Source organism: Penicillium alfredii (assembly GCF_028826965.1).
Source record: "Penicillium alfredii strain IBT 34128 chromosome Unknown utg000001l_segment0_segment0, whole genome shotgun sequence".
Taxonomy (NCBI): Eukaryota; Fungi; Ascomycota; class Eurotiomycetes; order Eurotiales; family Aspergillaceae; genus Penicillium; species Penicillium alfredii.
Window position 1 is genome coordinate 1,224,690 of NW_026622698.1, and position 14,818 is coordinate 1,239,507.

General features: G+C 52.6%; 6 protein-coding genes across 6 annotated transcripts; 3 read left to right on the top strand and 3 right to left on the bottom strand.

Annotated features, from left to right (window-relative positions):
* Nucleotides 1-32: 32 nt before the first annotated feature.
* Nucleotides 33-679, bottom strand: NUU61_000450 (DNA-binding protein; the record flags this gene model as incomplete). Its single annotated transcript, XM_056651034.1, has 4 exons — nt 33-316; nt 415-425; nt 512-603; nt 656-679. 4 exons carry the CDS (start codon nt 677-679, stop codon nt 33-35), a joined length of 411 nt encoding a protein of 136 aa, XP_056515884.1.
* Nucleotides 680-2,098: 1,419 nt separating this feature from the next.
* NUU61_000451 (guanine nucleotide exchange factor SEC2) lies at nt 2,099-4,489 on the top strand (the record flags this gene model as incomplete). The annotated part of the gene is made up of 1 exon (XM_056651035.1): nt 2,099-4,489. The coding sequence occupies one exon, from the start codon at nt 2,099-2,101 to the stop codon at nt 4,487-4,489; it is 2,391 nt and encodes a 796-aa protein (XP_056515885.1).
* An 805-nt stretch (nt 4,490-5,294) lies between these two features.
* On the bottom strand, nt 5,295-6,977 carry NUU61_000452 (SURP domain-containing protein; the record flags this gene model as incomplete). Its single annotated transcript, XM_056651036.1, has 3 exons — nt 5,295-6,724; nt 6,782-6,835; nt 6,890-6,977. 3 exons carry the CDS (start codon nt 6,975-6,977, stop codon nt 5,295-5,297), a joined length of 1,572 nt encoding a protein of 523 aa, XP_056515886.1.
* Nucleotides 6,978-7,749: 772 nt separating this feature from the next.
* Nucleotides 7,750-10,817, top strand: pmt1 (protein mannosyltransferase 1; the record flags this gene model as incomplete). The annotated part of the gene is made up of 5 exons (XM_056651037.1): nt 7,750-8,009; nt 8,078-8,367; nt 8,427-8,710; nt 8,775-10,235; nt 10,323-10,817. The coding sequence occupies 5 exons, from the start codon at nt 7,750-7,752 to the stop codon at nt 10,815-10,817; spliced, it is 2,790 nt and encodes a 929-aa protein (XP_056515887.1).
* Nucleotides 10,818-11,203: 386 nt separating this feature from the next.
* On the bottom strand, nt 11,204-12,080 carry NUU61_000454 (uncharacterized protein; the record flags this gene model as incomplete). The annotated part of the gene is made up of 4 exons (XM_056651038.1): nt 11,204-11,254; nt 11,382-11,586; nt 11,753-11,796; nt 11,865-12,080. The coding sequence occupies 4 exons, from the start codon at nt 12,078-12,080 to the stop codon at nt 11,204-11,206; spliced, it is 516 nt and encodes a 171-aa protein (XP_056515888.1).
* A 535-nt stretch (nt 12,081-12,615) lies between these two features.
* On the top strand, nt 12,616-14,559 carry erf2 (palmitoyltransferase ERF2; the record flags this gene model as incomplete). Its single annotated transcript, XM_056651039.1, has 3 exons — nt 12,616-13,448; nt 13,657-13,765; nt 13,819-14,559. 3 exons carry the CDS (start codon nt 12,616-12,618, stop codon nt 14,557-14,559), a joined length of 1,683 nt encoding a protein of 560 aa, XP_056515889.1.
* Nucleotides 14,560-14,818: the final 259 nt, after the last annotated feature.

Consider the following 14,818-nt stretch of genomic DNA (forward strand, 5'->3'; position numbering starts at 1 on the left):
AGCCAAGGTCAACAAAGGCGTTGCGACAAGCCTCACAGGTCAAGGAGATCGTCATCGTCGTCCCAGCCGCCTTTGCGCCGAGTGATCACAATCTTCTGCTCTTCCTCCTCCTTGCGCTGGTTCTCGGCCACGGCATTCAACAGCTCCTTGAGCTGCTCTTCCGTGACCTTTTGTCTAAGTTGACCTGTTTGAGCCAGCATGATGAGGCGGTTTTCAATATCGGTTGCGCGCGATTCCTTGACGAGTCGGATCCGGCCCAGGCGATCAGCGGCGGCCGGGTCGAGGATCTGGTTCATGATGGCGGCGCGGCGTTCCGCTAAGCCGGATTGAGAGAGTCAGTGGCATGGTATCAGAGGCGATGCAAGATTGTCAAAGGAGAAGAGACAAGAAATATCGATTTCGCACGAGACCTACATTCGGCTTGTCTGGTTGCCGCCAGTTGTCAGCACCTGCCACGCCCAAGTATAATGAAAGAAAATGATCCTGGTCATCGGTATGGCCCATCACTCACTTCCTGTCATCCTGGCTGCCCCCCTCCTGGCCGGCGGGGCCACCTCGGGAGCCGCCCTGTTGTTGAAGCTGCGCGAGGCGAGCTCGCCTGATCTGTTTTCTCACTGAGCATTTGTCAGATCACTAGACCGATCTTGGTACTGACCTCCTCCAGCTCTGCATCGGCCATGGTGTATGTTGAGACCGGAAGGTCTGGTTGCAGTGGAAAATGGCGAGAAGAGTATCTACGAAGTTGGTGGCCAGCGATTATTTTGCAACCCCACTTGGTCCGCCTGAGGCACGCGGGGAAGACAACCTTGAGATTCAGGCATTTTAGATAATAATAATAATAATAATAATAATAATAATAATAATAATAATAATAATAATAATAATAATAATAATAATAATAATAATAATAATAATAATAATAATAATAATAATAATAATAATAATAATAATAATAATAAAGGATCTGCTACGAAATAGATGTAGAAGTAGAGAAAGGCACGGTATATTTAAGAATCCATTTTGAATTATGATTGTATATCGATAGTGTGTGGCCATAAGTATATATCTGCTTTTCCATGTGGGCACCAGATGATATAGCATAGACTACACTTCTCGCCACGCTCCCTCCCTTATTTTTGATTTTTGATTTTCTAGTACCAACGTCCAGAGCAACAGAAACAATATATCCACGCTAAATACCAGCCAGAAGTCATTCGATGTGAAAATTTCACAATCGGGCGTATCGCATTAGCGCCACTCTGAACCGAGGACTACGCCTTCGGAGGCAAGTCACAAGGACAATGATCTTGGAGATCTGCCAAATTACCCGAGTCTCTCAAATTGACTGACTATTCCTTGCTAGACTCGATTTCCAGAGGCACCCGGTCTCCCCGGCATTTTCTCTTCACGTGGCTCACCCCCTCTTCTTGAGGATTTCTGGGTGGTTGGTATTTGAAGTCCTCAAGTGATCTTTTCACCTTCACCCGTGGACAGATATCACTTGCTCCCCATTACTCATATCGCTCCACGTTCTCCTTCTTCGCGTGCCCGTCGATCGCTGCCATTTCCATTCTGGGTCTGGATGACTAAGGGCTTCGCCTCTCTCCCTCAGGCCGCAACCCCCGAAAGCTTTCGTCACTTTGGCACCTCTTTTTCCCAAGGGCGAATTCGACTGTGATTCTGCCCTTGTCCTTCACTCATTTCTCTGTGTTGCGTACTGTCTTTTCCGTCGGTCCTTTCCCACTCCTGATCATACATCCATCTCCTACATCTCCGTCTCCCGCTCCAGCCACCCCGAGATCCTAAACGCCCGACGGCGACTGGTGTACTCGATCCTTCCTCGCCCCAAGTGAATGGGTTCAGTGGAAACCGGCCCTCCAGAGCCTTTCTGGGTGTGATTCCAATTGGATAGCACCCAAGTCTGTCGTGTTCTACACTGGTCACATTCCTTAATCCCCGTCGACGTTACCCACCATGGCCGAGTAAGTTTTGCGAAAAAGGAGATGTTTGCTCGACTCGAATCAGTCACTGATGGCCAGGCGGCAGTTTAATTGCCTTTCAAACCCATCATCATAGTTTCTTCCCACCATCGTCCACAATGATTCCGCGCCACGCCCACAAGCGATCGCTGTCCTCCGGGCATCGCTCTCTCTCCCCGGACAAGACCGTCACAAAGGCCAAATCCACCACCAATCTTGCTGAAATCGCCTGGCAGGGCGAAAATGAACCAAGCGAAAAATTCGAAGAAAGCATTTTCAATACCTTGCAGGACCCCCGACTGGCGCACGGATCCGAGGTCTCACAATCGACGTCATCGTCTCACCACCCCGATTTGAGCAATGAGGTCGCGGCTCTCAGTGTGAAGCTGGTCCAGGCGATTAACAACCAGACCACATTGGATGACAATCTGGTTGCTACCCGTCAGGAATTAGAGTTGGCCCAGGGCAAAGTCAAGGCCCTCGAGTTTCAAAACGACAAATACCGACGAGACATTGCCGAAAAAGTCTATGTGAAAAGGTCCGATGCCGATCGCGAAATTCTGCGATTGAAAACCGCTCTCGTGGAGGAGAAAGCTCAGCGCTCGGTGGCCGAGAAGGGAAAGAAAACCATTGAGCAGGAGCTGGAGACTCTCACGGCTGCTCTCTTTGAAGAGGCCAACAAGGTCTGTCCCCCTTCGCCCTCTCACCCCTCGCAATCTCCTCTGAATGTGCTTCTGACTGTGTCTCAGATGGTGGCTGCGGCTAAGATCGAACGAGAAGCGGTTGAGAAAAAGAACAAGCAATTGAGGTCGCAAATCAAAGACACCGAGCTGCTCCTTGCGTCACATCAAGACCAGCTAGCGGAGCTCAAATCGGCTATGCAAGGGAGGCCTTCCAAGGATGACGTCGAATCCCGCACAGCCGCTTCTACAGCTCCCCCATCCCCAGTTGGACCCCCACAGTTGCAGATCTCTGCCAAGCAAGAGCCCGAGATTGACTCCGTTCCTGCACCGTCCTGCGACCCCGAGGAATTGGTACCCGGCCCGTCCTGTAGTTTCCCTCAGATGATCCGCATGGTGTGCCGGACTGATCTGCAGGCCTACGAGGATTTCCGGGATCTGATGGTTCTCTCTCGGAGCTCCAAGCCTGCCAGTCGGGCTGGCAGTGGATCCTACGGGGGATTGAACGTGATGAGCTTGGCAGGGTTTGCAACTGGTGGATCTAACTCGGCAACTTCCTCCCCTTCTAAGGGGAATACCCATTCTCCCAATGGGAGTGTGTCCTCGCAAATGGGCTCTCATATTCCTCTTAAAGAATCCCGCTTCTACAAGCGGGTCCTCATGGAGGATATCGAGCCGACCCTGCGGCTCGATTTGGCTCCGGGGATTTCGTGGCTTACTCGGCGGACTGTCATGAGCGGAATCTGCGAGGGAAGCCTTGTCGTGGAGCCAATGCCCAATGCCACCAAGAGATTTGAACTCCCGTGTTCTGTCTGCGGTGAACGCAGGCCTGGCTTGCACAACGAGAGAACCCACCGTTTCCGAACTTCTGATAGCGAGACAGCGCAAAGATACCCATTGTGTCTTCTTTGTCTGGAAAAAGTGCGTTCGTGCTGTGAGTTCACCGGCTACTTGCGTCTCATCCTGGACGGACATCTTCGCCCTGGTGACGACGAAGAAGAAAAGGAAATTTGGGAGGAAACTATCCATTTACGGGAGAGAATGTTTTGGTCTCGGGTCGGAGGCGGAGTCCTTCCATTGTTAAGTCGGCCCGCCGAATTGGAAGCCGAGCCGGAGATTGAGGAGCCAAACACTGATGCTGTCCAAGAGCATTTCGAGGAGCATCGGCTACACATTGTGGACCACACAAGCCTCGCACCTAAGACAGTTGAAGTGTCTCCAGCAGCGGAATCGACCCAGGCCGTGACTGAGTCTATTGCGATTGAAGTTTCTGTGCCTCAGACAACTGGCCTTGATACTCCTACTGCTGCTCTCGAGTCACCCGAATCACCCGCAAGTGAAGCTCCCGTGGATGAACCCGACACGAAGCAACAGACTCTCGAGCCTCAAAATTTCGATCTGGAGAAAGACGAGACGGACTCGGCCCAGTCTGTGACTGAGCCAGTTACAACTGAGGTTCGCATACCCCAAACAACTGGAACTGATGCTCCTACTCCTGCCCCTGAAACTTCTACAAGCGAGGCTCCTATAATTGAAACCGATGCCACGAAGCCCCAGACCCCGGAACCTCGAAACATCGACCTCGAGAAAGATGAGGCTCCAAGCAAGGCACAGTCGAAGAGGACTTCCGTCCATTCTGAAGTCAGCGTCTACGAAGAGGCTAATGCCGACGTGGCGGCGGAGACCGCAGAGACTGCAAAGACTGCAGAGAGCGCAGAGAGCGCAGAGAGCGCGAAGATTGCGGAGACTGCGGACCCTGCCGTCGATCAGTCCTCCAGTACCCAGGGCCAAGAGACCACCGAAGCCACTCCTGGCCAGAACAGTTCTTGAGCCCCGCCGATATGCCCCTGAGGGACCGACATGAGTGAGATGACCGCACGCACGGCTACCCAGTATTTAATGATCTCTGCCTTTTGACGTTTTCGCTATGTTTCGGTATTCGAGCATGATTTCTGATCCAAGCCTTTGTCCCTGTTTCTGGCAATGCTGCTCACACGCCTTTAATTGTGCTTTTTTTTTTGGTCCCATATATTGATGCCCTTGTACCCCCCTGCCTTTCTTCATCGCTGTCCCCTTTTACTTTATATCTTGAGCAGCTTGCCTCTTATGTATTATTAATATCGGCGTTTTATTCCCTCCGTGTATGCATAATAATGTTCCTCTTTTTTTTCATGTCCTGGTCTTTGTTTTCTATCATCTTGCTCGTGTCTCTGTGAATGCGATCTTCATTGACCAAGTGCAGTTCGATGGATGAATTTCACACCATTCATGGCTATCATTGTATTGTGTCTTCGGCTGAGTTGATATGAAACTGTAACTGAACCCTGGAAACCTTTGCAATAAAATAGTCCCATGGAAACCAACATTGGTGCGACAGGGCAGTTGCACCCAAACATACACTTAAGAGATTGAGCCAGACTATTCACGTAAACTCCAGGATCGGATATTTTGTAGACGTTAAAAAAAAGGATGGTTGAAGGCTATTATACACAGAAAAGACACGTCCAAGATTCACCCCAGGTAAAGCAACAAGATGCTCCCAAACTCCGAATGTGGAATTCGTCAAGTGAGACAGATATCCGGTTCTCCCGAAATCCTATTCTGTAGGTATCAATTCCAGGACCAGTGCGGGAGGTCATTGCTTGGCGAGTTGATGAATATGTCTGATCTGGTCCTCGATATTCATATTTTGAGGGTTGGGCCCGCCGGTCGGGCCCACCGTAGGGCCCTGTGGACCGCCGGCAACACCAGGAGGACCATCGGGGGCGGCGCCCATGGCGATTCGCTTGCGGCGGGCTTCTTCCTCGGGGTCTGTACCGGGGGCAAGTGAGGAGTCGAAGACGTCGCTGCGCTGAGAGGCCAGGCGCTTGAGGTTGTTGACCACGTCGGCGGTGGAGAGGTTGGTGGTGGCGCTGCGGGAGTCGGCCTTGGCGCGCTGCTCCTTCCAGCGCGGGTCGAGCAGCTCGATGCGCATGTGCTGTTCCAGCTCTGCCACGGGGATCTGCTGGTGGCAGTTCGGACAGAGTGCCGTGGCGCCGGTGCCTTGTTGGCGCCGGGCCTGTGCGCGGGGGACGTAGTCGGAGCGGATGCGCATCGGCGGTTGGCCGGGTGCGGCTTGCTCGCGGATCCGCTGCTCCTCTTCCTGTGCGGCCATGTTTGGATACTGCATGCTGTAGTCCAACCCGCCGGGGGGAGGGTAGGGAGCAGGGGCTTGGGCAGGGAACGGCGAGACCTCGGGTTGCGGTGCCGGGGTGGGTTCAGGTTGGGTGGGGTAGGCGTTGTAGAAAGTGGGTGCGTCGAGATCGGTGGGCATAGCTTCCTCGATGCGCAGCGGGTTGAGAGACATCGCTGCTTTCTGCTCGAGGGAAGCCGACTGCAGGTCCGTGAGCGAGGTCGGAGGCGGCAGGTCTGCCTGGTCGTCCGACTCGGTAAACATGACCGTTTCCACCACCACAAAGTCGTGCCAGTCGATCTGCGCGTATTCGATTCGCTCCTGTTCTTCCTGTTCCTCTTTCTTCTGTTTCTGCTGTTCTTGGTATTTCACCCATTCCGCCCGCTGCTTGGACCGCTCCAGGATGTGCTGCTTGTTTTGTACATTGTGCTCGAGTTCAGCGATCCGGGTCTTCGCCGATGTCGCCTCATCGATTCCCTCAGGCCGTAGCAAAATAGTGTACTGATCGACCAGCCGCGTGAAGAACTGGTAAAGACTGTGCTGTGGCCGCAGGAAATCAAATTGGAAGTTTCGGGCCTCCCGCTGCGACAGCGCGGTCATAAAGGATTTCCCTCGTTTCGCGACGAAAAGCGCCGTAAGCTTGACCACCTCCAAATCCTGCGCATTTATGATCGGCATGCGCGCCGAAAAGTGGAAAGAAGCTGGTTCGGGGGGTCCCTTGGGCTTTTCAGGCTCAGCAGCAGGGGCCGCCTCGCCGGGTCGTCCTGCCGACACTGACGTGCCTCGGCCTTCCTTGATCTCCGTGAGACGCCACTGGTAGAAGGGCGCGTAAGCATCGGCCGAGTTCAGGAAGGAAAATTTGGGGTTGTTCTTTTCCTTTTCGCGGACTCGGTCTAAAGACGAACCAGCAATGAGCGCAGAATTTCATAACCAGAAAAACAAGAGCTTACCTTCGAAGACAAAACCATTTCGAGCGACATAACCCGCAGTTTTGTCGACGATTGCTACATCGCAATATTAGCAAACCTGCCTCGCGAGGGGGCAAGATGGCGACGAACCTCGAATATCTTTTGGTGGTAGTACCACACCCTCCGGGGGCTTGTTAGTGTCCTCCGGAAGAGGCGTGTTTCCATTTGACGACTCCATGGCGAGGTGGGGGTTGGATGGGGGATATGAATGGATCCGCGACGAGGTCTTTTTGACCTCATCCGCGCCATTGCTGACTACGCAACCTCACTAGCCACACTAATCTGGCGGTGTCTGTGGCGCCCCCGTGCGCGGCCAAAGTACCCGGGGGTACTTGTGCATTGCAGCCAGTACTCCACTGTACCTTTGAGTACATGCACCGGGATCGCATTGTTTACTACGTCTCTCGTGGGATATTGATTTGACCTAAAAACCCTGAAGAATTCTAAATACAGAAAAGCATCCTGCACCAAGCTCCAAGCCCCTACTAGTAAAGAAATTACCGTACGGTCGAGGGGGCTAAAATCTTAAGGGGCCATTTGGTGCTTGTGGCCCTCCGCGGCTGTCGATCTGGCCTCAAGGCGGAACTGCACGCTTTCGTCTGACTTCCAACTTCGCTTTTTTTCCTCTTCCCTTTTGCTCTTCACACTCCCACGGCTTCTTTTTCTTTTCCCATATTCCCTGTCATGGGGCCTTTTTTCTTTATTCAATACGATCATTAATTCCCTCTTCGATTCTGGTGTGGCGCCAGGAGAGCACTGCGCTGTTGAGAGCTTCAAGGTGAAGCTTTCTGACAGTTTTCTGCTCACCCATTGATTCTTTGCGACCAATTTCACTTGGATTGAGTCGCTGCTCTACTACATAGATTTTCTTTTTCTTATCTTCAACATTCCGACCCTCCTCGTGTCGATCCCCTAAGGCCTCCTATCCCGCATCCGAGCATTGAAGGAACATGGGTCAGAAATCCAAAGACACACTGGCCGTGCGGCCCCAGAGTCGCTCTGGCCGTTCTTCTAGTCGCTCCCCCAAGCCAAAGAGTCAGAAGTCCGCGACCAAGCCCGCAAGCTACGCGTCGGATGGGGTGACGGATAACGATATCTTCAGCCTCCCCGGTTCTGATTACAAACTTTTGGCCCTGATAACGCTGGTTGCTTCGGCTGTTCGATTGTTCAGGATCTATCAGCCCAGCAGTGTGGTGTTCGACGAAGTCCAGTATGTCTCCCGCGGTGCCTACCAAGAGCGCCAGGATTGGCTGCTAACGAGTTCTTGCGTTTGAACAGCTTCGGTGGCTTTGCGTCCAAGTACATCAAGGGTCGGTTTTTCATGGATGTTCATCCACCGCTCGCCAAGCTTTTGATTACCCTGGCTGGTTGGCTTGCAGGCTTCGATGGAGAGTTCGACTTCAAGGATATTGGCAAAGACTATCTCGAGCCTGGCGTACCCTACGTCGCGATGCGAATGCTGCCGGCAGTTCTGGGTGTTCTCACTGTCCCGCTGATGTTTTTGACCCTCAGAGTCACTGGGTGTCGGACCTCAACCGCGTTTATGGGTGCCACTGCTGTGATTTTCGGTAAGTTGCTCTTCGAGCTTACTGCTTAAACCCATGAAAATTTACTAAGAAATATCTAGACAATGCATTGACCACTCAATCGCGCTTGATTCTTCTGGACTCTCCGCTGGTGTTCTTCACCGCACTTACAGCGCTGTCATTCAACTGCTTTACCAATCAACAAGAGCTGGGGCCATCCCATGCCTTTGGTATTCTGTGGTGGTTTTGGTTGGTTGCCACCGGCCTTTCCCTGGGTGCGACTCTTAGCGTTAAATGGGTTGGGCTTTTCACCATGGCCTGGGTGGGGTCCCTTACGGCTCTTCAACTCTGGGTGCTGCTGGGTGACTCGAAAACTGTTACGCCGGTATGTGCCTCATGTCATCGATCAAACCACTTCTCCCACAAAAACTGACATTTGGAAAATATAGCGGCTGTGGTTCAAGCATCTGTTCTCTCGGATTTTCTGTCTTATTGTCATTCCGCTTTCATTCTACCTCGCGATTTTCGCCATTCATTTCACATGCTTGGTTAATCCCGGTGAAGGTGATGGCTTCATGTCGTCGGAGTTCCAGGCAACTTTGAACTCGAAATCCATGCAAGACGTCCCGGCAGATGTTTCCTTTGGATCGCGCGTCACTCTTCGCCACCAGAACACGCAAGGTGGCTACCTGCACTCTCACAACCACATGTACCCGACGGGAAGCAAGCAGCAGCAGGTCACGCTCTACCCCCACAAGGATGACAACAACATGTTCCTCTTGGAGAACCAGACACAGCCTCTTGGTCCCCACGGCGAGGTCGAGGGTCCTTATGCCTGGGACAACTTGACTTCTCAATATATTGAGGATGGTGCGGTCATCCGGCTTTATCACCTGGTCACCCACCGACGAATTCACTCGCACGACGAGCGCCCCCCGGTAACAGAGGCCGACTGGCAGTTGGAGGTCTCGGCCTATGGATACGAAGGTTTTGCCGGAGATGCCAATGATCTGTTCAGGGTCGAAATTGTCAAGCACATGTCCGAGGGCGAAGAGGCCAAGAAACGGGTGCGAACCATTCAGACCAGATTCAGGCTCGTGCATATCATGACTGGCTGTGTTCTGTTCTCGCACAAGGTCAAACTTCCAGACTGGGGATGGGAGCAACAAGAAGTGACTTGCGCTAAACAAGGTACCTTGCCTAATAGCATTTGGTACATCGAGACCAACCTTCATCCCACATTGCCCAAAGATGCAGAGAGAGTCAATTATCGGAACCCAGGTTTCTTGGGTAAATTCTGGGAGCTGCAGAAGGTGATGTGGACTACCAACGCCGGCTTGGTAGAATCTCATACTTGGGATTCTCGTCCTCCGTCTTGGCCCACTCTCCTGCGAGGTATCAACTTCTGGGGCAAGGAACATCGCCATATCTACCTGATCGGAAACCCGCTAATATGGTGGTCGACGACTCTGGCCGTTGGTATCTACTTGGTGTTCAAGGGTATCTCCATTCTTCGGTGGCAGCGAAGCTGTGGTGACTACCGCCACAACTCCTTCAAGCGCTTTGACTACGAAGTTGGTACAAGTGTTCTTGGGTGGTTCTTCCACTACTTCCCGTTCTACCTCATGGCCCGGCAGCTCTTCCTGCACCATTACCTCCCGGCTCTCTACTTTGCTATTATGGTCCTTTGCCAAGAGTTCGACTTTGTCACCAGTCGGATCAAGAGCTTCGGGCTTGCATCAAACCCGGCGATTGGCAAGATCTTAATGGCAGGTTTCCTTGGGCTCAGTGTTGTGGTATTTTCCCTTTATTCCCCTCTCGCCTATGGCAATCCTTGGACACAGGATGCCTGTAACAAGATGAAGCTGTTGAGCTCTTGGGATTTTGACTGCAACTCCTTCCATACCGACGTAAGTACTCTGGGGTCGAACCCGGCTCACTGACACTTCTGAACGAATTAGCATTAAATTACTGACTTGAAAGCCGAACGCGGCTAGCTAAACCAATATGTCACTGAGTATACACGGGTTGAAGGTGCCGAGCCCACTAATGCCCCCCTTCCACCCTCTGAGCAGTATGGATCCGAGTATGATGAGGAATCGGTTGAAGAGCAGGAGCCAGCGGCTGTCACGCAACCCAAGATCCCCGGTGACAAAGCCCGTGTCGAATACCGTGACCAACACGGCAACCTTCTTCCTGAGTCTGTGGTTGCTTCGCTACGTGCGGAGGGCAATGTTAAGTTCGAAACCCGGTATTCATCCAGCTTGCAGAACGCGCATGAAGTCCCAATTGTCGACGGTCAGCCTGTCTATGACCAGATTGCGCCTCCGCACCCGGACGTGGAGGGTCAAAACCCCGAGACGGGCGGGAATCCCGAGGACTCAGTGCCTCTCGAGTGTCCTGCATCCGTTGTTGATGGTAATGAGCAGTCGGCCGAGCAGTTTGGTTACCCAGAACCGAGTCCCGCAAACGAGTGCTTTGAGGCTACTTGAGGGAAAAGGAGGGAGATAAAGTTAGGGGCTGAGGTGGCTTTCAACCATGTATAATGAGACTTCATAAGGTAGTTATTCTTTTCATCGTGATTAGTTTTTAGACTGTTCATTGTCAACCTCGAGTCCATTCATTCTACTAGTAAAATTTGGTACTTCTTATGATTGAATATTTTTGGCAGAGGCATAAAAAAGAGACCGATTCCCAATTGACTCTTGATCTGAACGCGAATACTATGCACAAATCTCTTGCAATCGCACTGGCAAGTCGACATATCAACCCCTCCCTTTCTTTACGACCGTCCTAGTATACAGCAGCCGACCGCAAGAGCGGCGGTTCGCTTGGCTTCATGACGAAAAATTGGCTCCCCGGGAGCCAATGGGTCAATCTAGTAGTCCCACTCCTCTTTGCCGTACTTATTAAACCGCTCGTGGAGGTCCTGTGAACAAGAAATGGTCAGCGAATCCAAAATTACCAAACCAGCTAATTGAGGCTGTTGACAACAAAAAAAAAAATTGGTTGCGTGGAGAAAAGCGGGCATTAAATCACGAGGGAAAAGCGCATACCTCAGGGAGGGTAACATTGGGGACAATGACGGTGTTGAGGGCGCTCGGGGCCGCGCGGAGAGGCTGGCTCTTGTCACCGTGGGGGTGGTACTGGTACTTGTAGATCTTGCCATCTTCAGAGGCGTTCTCACCCCATGGCATGGAGCTCTCGCCGATGCGGACGTTGCTCTCCGAGGTGACGGAAGTGGGCTTGCTACCGAAGTACCTAAATGAACACGGACAACCCCTCGGTCAGCAATCCGTTTGTGGAGTGATATCTCAAAGTCTGCCTTCTTGAATGTGCGATTGAACGGTCGGCGCAAAGCTCTCAGAGAATTGGCGATACTTCACAGTGGCGCAGACAGGCATAAAAATGGGGGGGCAATATTCACCATCCGGCAATCAGGAAAGCTCCCGACATGACACCGAGAAGGACCTATTCGACAGGAGCAATTAGATTCAGAGCTGCAGCGACATCCTATGGGTTGTCATTGGGGCTCGTACGTAGAGCTCGGGGTCACGCTTGGGGGCCTGGTCGAGGGTGGACTCCTCGGCCTTGGTGGCGTTGAAGCGGCGCGGAGGAGCGCGGAAAAGGGGCTGGCGGAGCAAAGCCCGGCGAGTAGCCAGAGCAGCAATTGAGGACATGGTTGCAGCAGGGCGTGCGTGGGCAATTCGAGGGCAGAGGAGAATGGGGGTGGTGGGAGACAAAGCGTTGAACATCGAATGATGTTGCCGACATATCAGGTGACCCTGCTGACTCATGGCCGCTTCGAGCACGGATTTGGTGTCGCGACGGCCGGAGCCTTAGACCTGCGCTGTGTGGTTCTCGCGCGAGCTCCGTTTGACCCTGACACGGTTATCCAGTGCTGGTTTGTGATGTAACTGGCCCATCCTGGCTTTTCCATCGTCGTCCACGCCCGAGGTAGGAACCTCCACCATTTCCAAATCAGGGGCTCTATTGTTTTCTCCGGTCTTTGCAAAGCGGTGATAAATGGGAGATGTGTGAAAGGACTCGACGCTAATGAAATCAAAGATCTCCGAACGATTCGTTCAGCCTCTCTTTTGAACTCGTCTATCATCGTTTTCGTCGCTCTTTTGTCTCCTTGTGATTTCGCTCGTTGGTTCTCTCGCTGCATCAATTATTAGCGAGCCCGTTGGTATTCGCTTGCACCGCTGCTTCCTTGTCGCCTTCGGAACACAATATGATATCGCGCGCTATCCTCTAGTGAATTTTTGATACCTTCCGTCCCAAACCATGGCGAAAACAGACCGTCCCAACACCAGCGACACGAACCAATCTTTAGGGTACCAACAAGAGCTGGGAATCCCACGCCCTCCCTCAGTGGGAGGGATTTCATCCCGCGTGACAGACCTTGCCTCGGAAGATGGCGAGCAGTCGCCATCCTTTACGTCGCCGCCGCCGCCACTCCAGCAGCGTCCCTCTGTCTCCAGGCGCGGCCCACCCCCGACGCGGAATTCCGTCACCGCGTCTAGCCAGACAAATCGACCTGGCAGCTCAGGAAGTCGACTAAGCCGAACTCATATTCCGTCTCTGGCGGCACAAGCATTTTTTCGACCGATGAGCTCGCAACGACTGCAGGCACATAGAGGAGGCCGCCCCATGACCAAAGGAACCGTATCCTCTACCGATGACTGGAACGACCAAGCAAGCCAAAATCGACGAAGTCTGATTTCGAATGGCACCCTTCCGCAGGGATCTATTCCCCCGGCAGAAATGGAAGTTCCGCCATCAAGAGGCACGGAATTTACGGACCCGATCATTTCAGACAGGAACACCTCCAACGCTAGCCCCACCGGCGAAACTACTATCCGGAGCCTGGGCGAAAGCGTCCGACTTCTCAGGGACCGGGATCAAAGTCATCAACCACACCCCGGTCGTCTGAATCTTAGTGCGAATTATAATGCACAAAACGCGCAAGACACGCCGCCGAAGTCCCCGCTATCCCTTTTTGTCAATGCAGAACAAGAATACCGCGCGCAAGGATCCAGGTACCCGTCAAGATCGAGCGTCCTCGGCTGGTTCTTCGCCGTTGCCCCTCGACATGAAGAAAGAGCGTTCCCCCAGAGGTGATATGGGAAAAAACTATGAATATTTCACTGGAAATACCCTCTTTTGTGGTGGTGGGCGGTTTCAGAACTCCAGAGACAAGCCCATCAATATCGCAACTGGGGTCTTGGTTGTCGTTCCGTCAGCTTTGTTTTTTGGATTTTCGTATGCAACCAACCTTGATCTTTATCGCAATTGCTACACCAAAAACTGACGAATATTAATTAGGGCTCCTTGGCTGTGGCATAACATTTCCCCTGCCATTCCTATTCTCTTTGCCTACGTGTTCTACGTGTGCTTCTCTTCGTTTGTGCATGCATCTGTCGTTGATCCTGGGGTAAGTGGTTGTCTGTCTAGTTATTCTTCATTTCGCTAATCTTCTATCTTCAGATCATGCCTCGGAATGTCCATCCCATGCCCCCCGCGGATCCCTCCGATGACCCTTTGACGCTTGGCCCGCCCACGAATGACTGGGTGATGGTCAAACTCGCCACGTCCGATGTGGCTGCCATGGACGTGCCCGTGAAATACTGCAAGACTTGCAATATTTGGCGGCCTCCGCGCTGCTACCATTGTCGTGTGTGCGACAACTGTGTTGAAACCCTCGACCATCACTGCGTGTGGTTGAACAATTGTGTCGGCCGTCGCAACTACCGCTACTTCTTTGCTTTCGTGAGCTCATGCACCATCCTGGCCTTGTTCTTGATCGGGGCCAGTCTCGCGCACATTTTGGTTTATATGTCCCGCGAGGGCGTGTCTTTCGGAGCCGCGATTTCAAAATGGCGCGTGCCTTGGGCCATGGTCATCTACGGCGTGGTTGCAGTCCCGTACCCGACCTCGCTGTGGGCGTACCATCTGTTTCTTGTTGGGCGCGGCGAAACCACGAGAGAATACCTCAACTCGCACAAGTTCGCTAAATCTGATCGCCACCGACCCTTCACCCAAGGTAATGTCGTGAAGAACTGGCTCACGGTCTTTGGACGACCTCGGCCCCCGACATACATGCAGTTCAATCGCCCTTATGAGGAGGGCGACCAGCGCTTAGCCACGCAGAAGCGCAAGTATCGCGTCCCGGATGTCGAGGCTCAGGCGGGGATTGAGATGCAGCATGTTGGTCCTCGTCAGGGCTGACACCAGAAAAAACTCTTTCTCCCCTGCCACGACTGCGCACGACGATTTCTTACGATGTTTTAATTGCTGGTCACATCCAGCTTTTTCGGGACTGTTCCCTCGTATCGCTTTCTAATCTCATTTCCCCTATCCTTCTTGTCATATTCTTTTTTCTCTTTCGCTATCAGCAGAGACATGATGTCCCTCATCCCATCTTTGGTTCTTGTTCCTTGTCTTATTTCGTCTGAGGGTTCGGGGTCGCGGTCGATCCTGTTCCTTG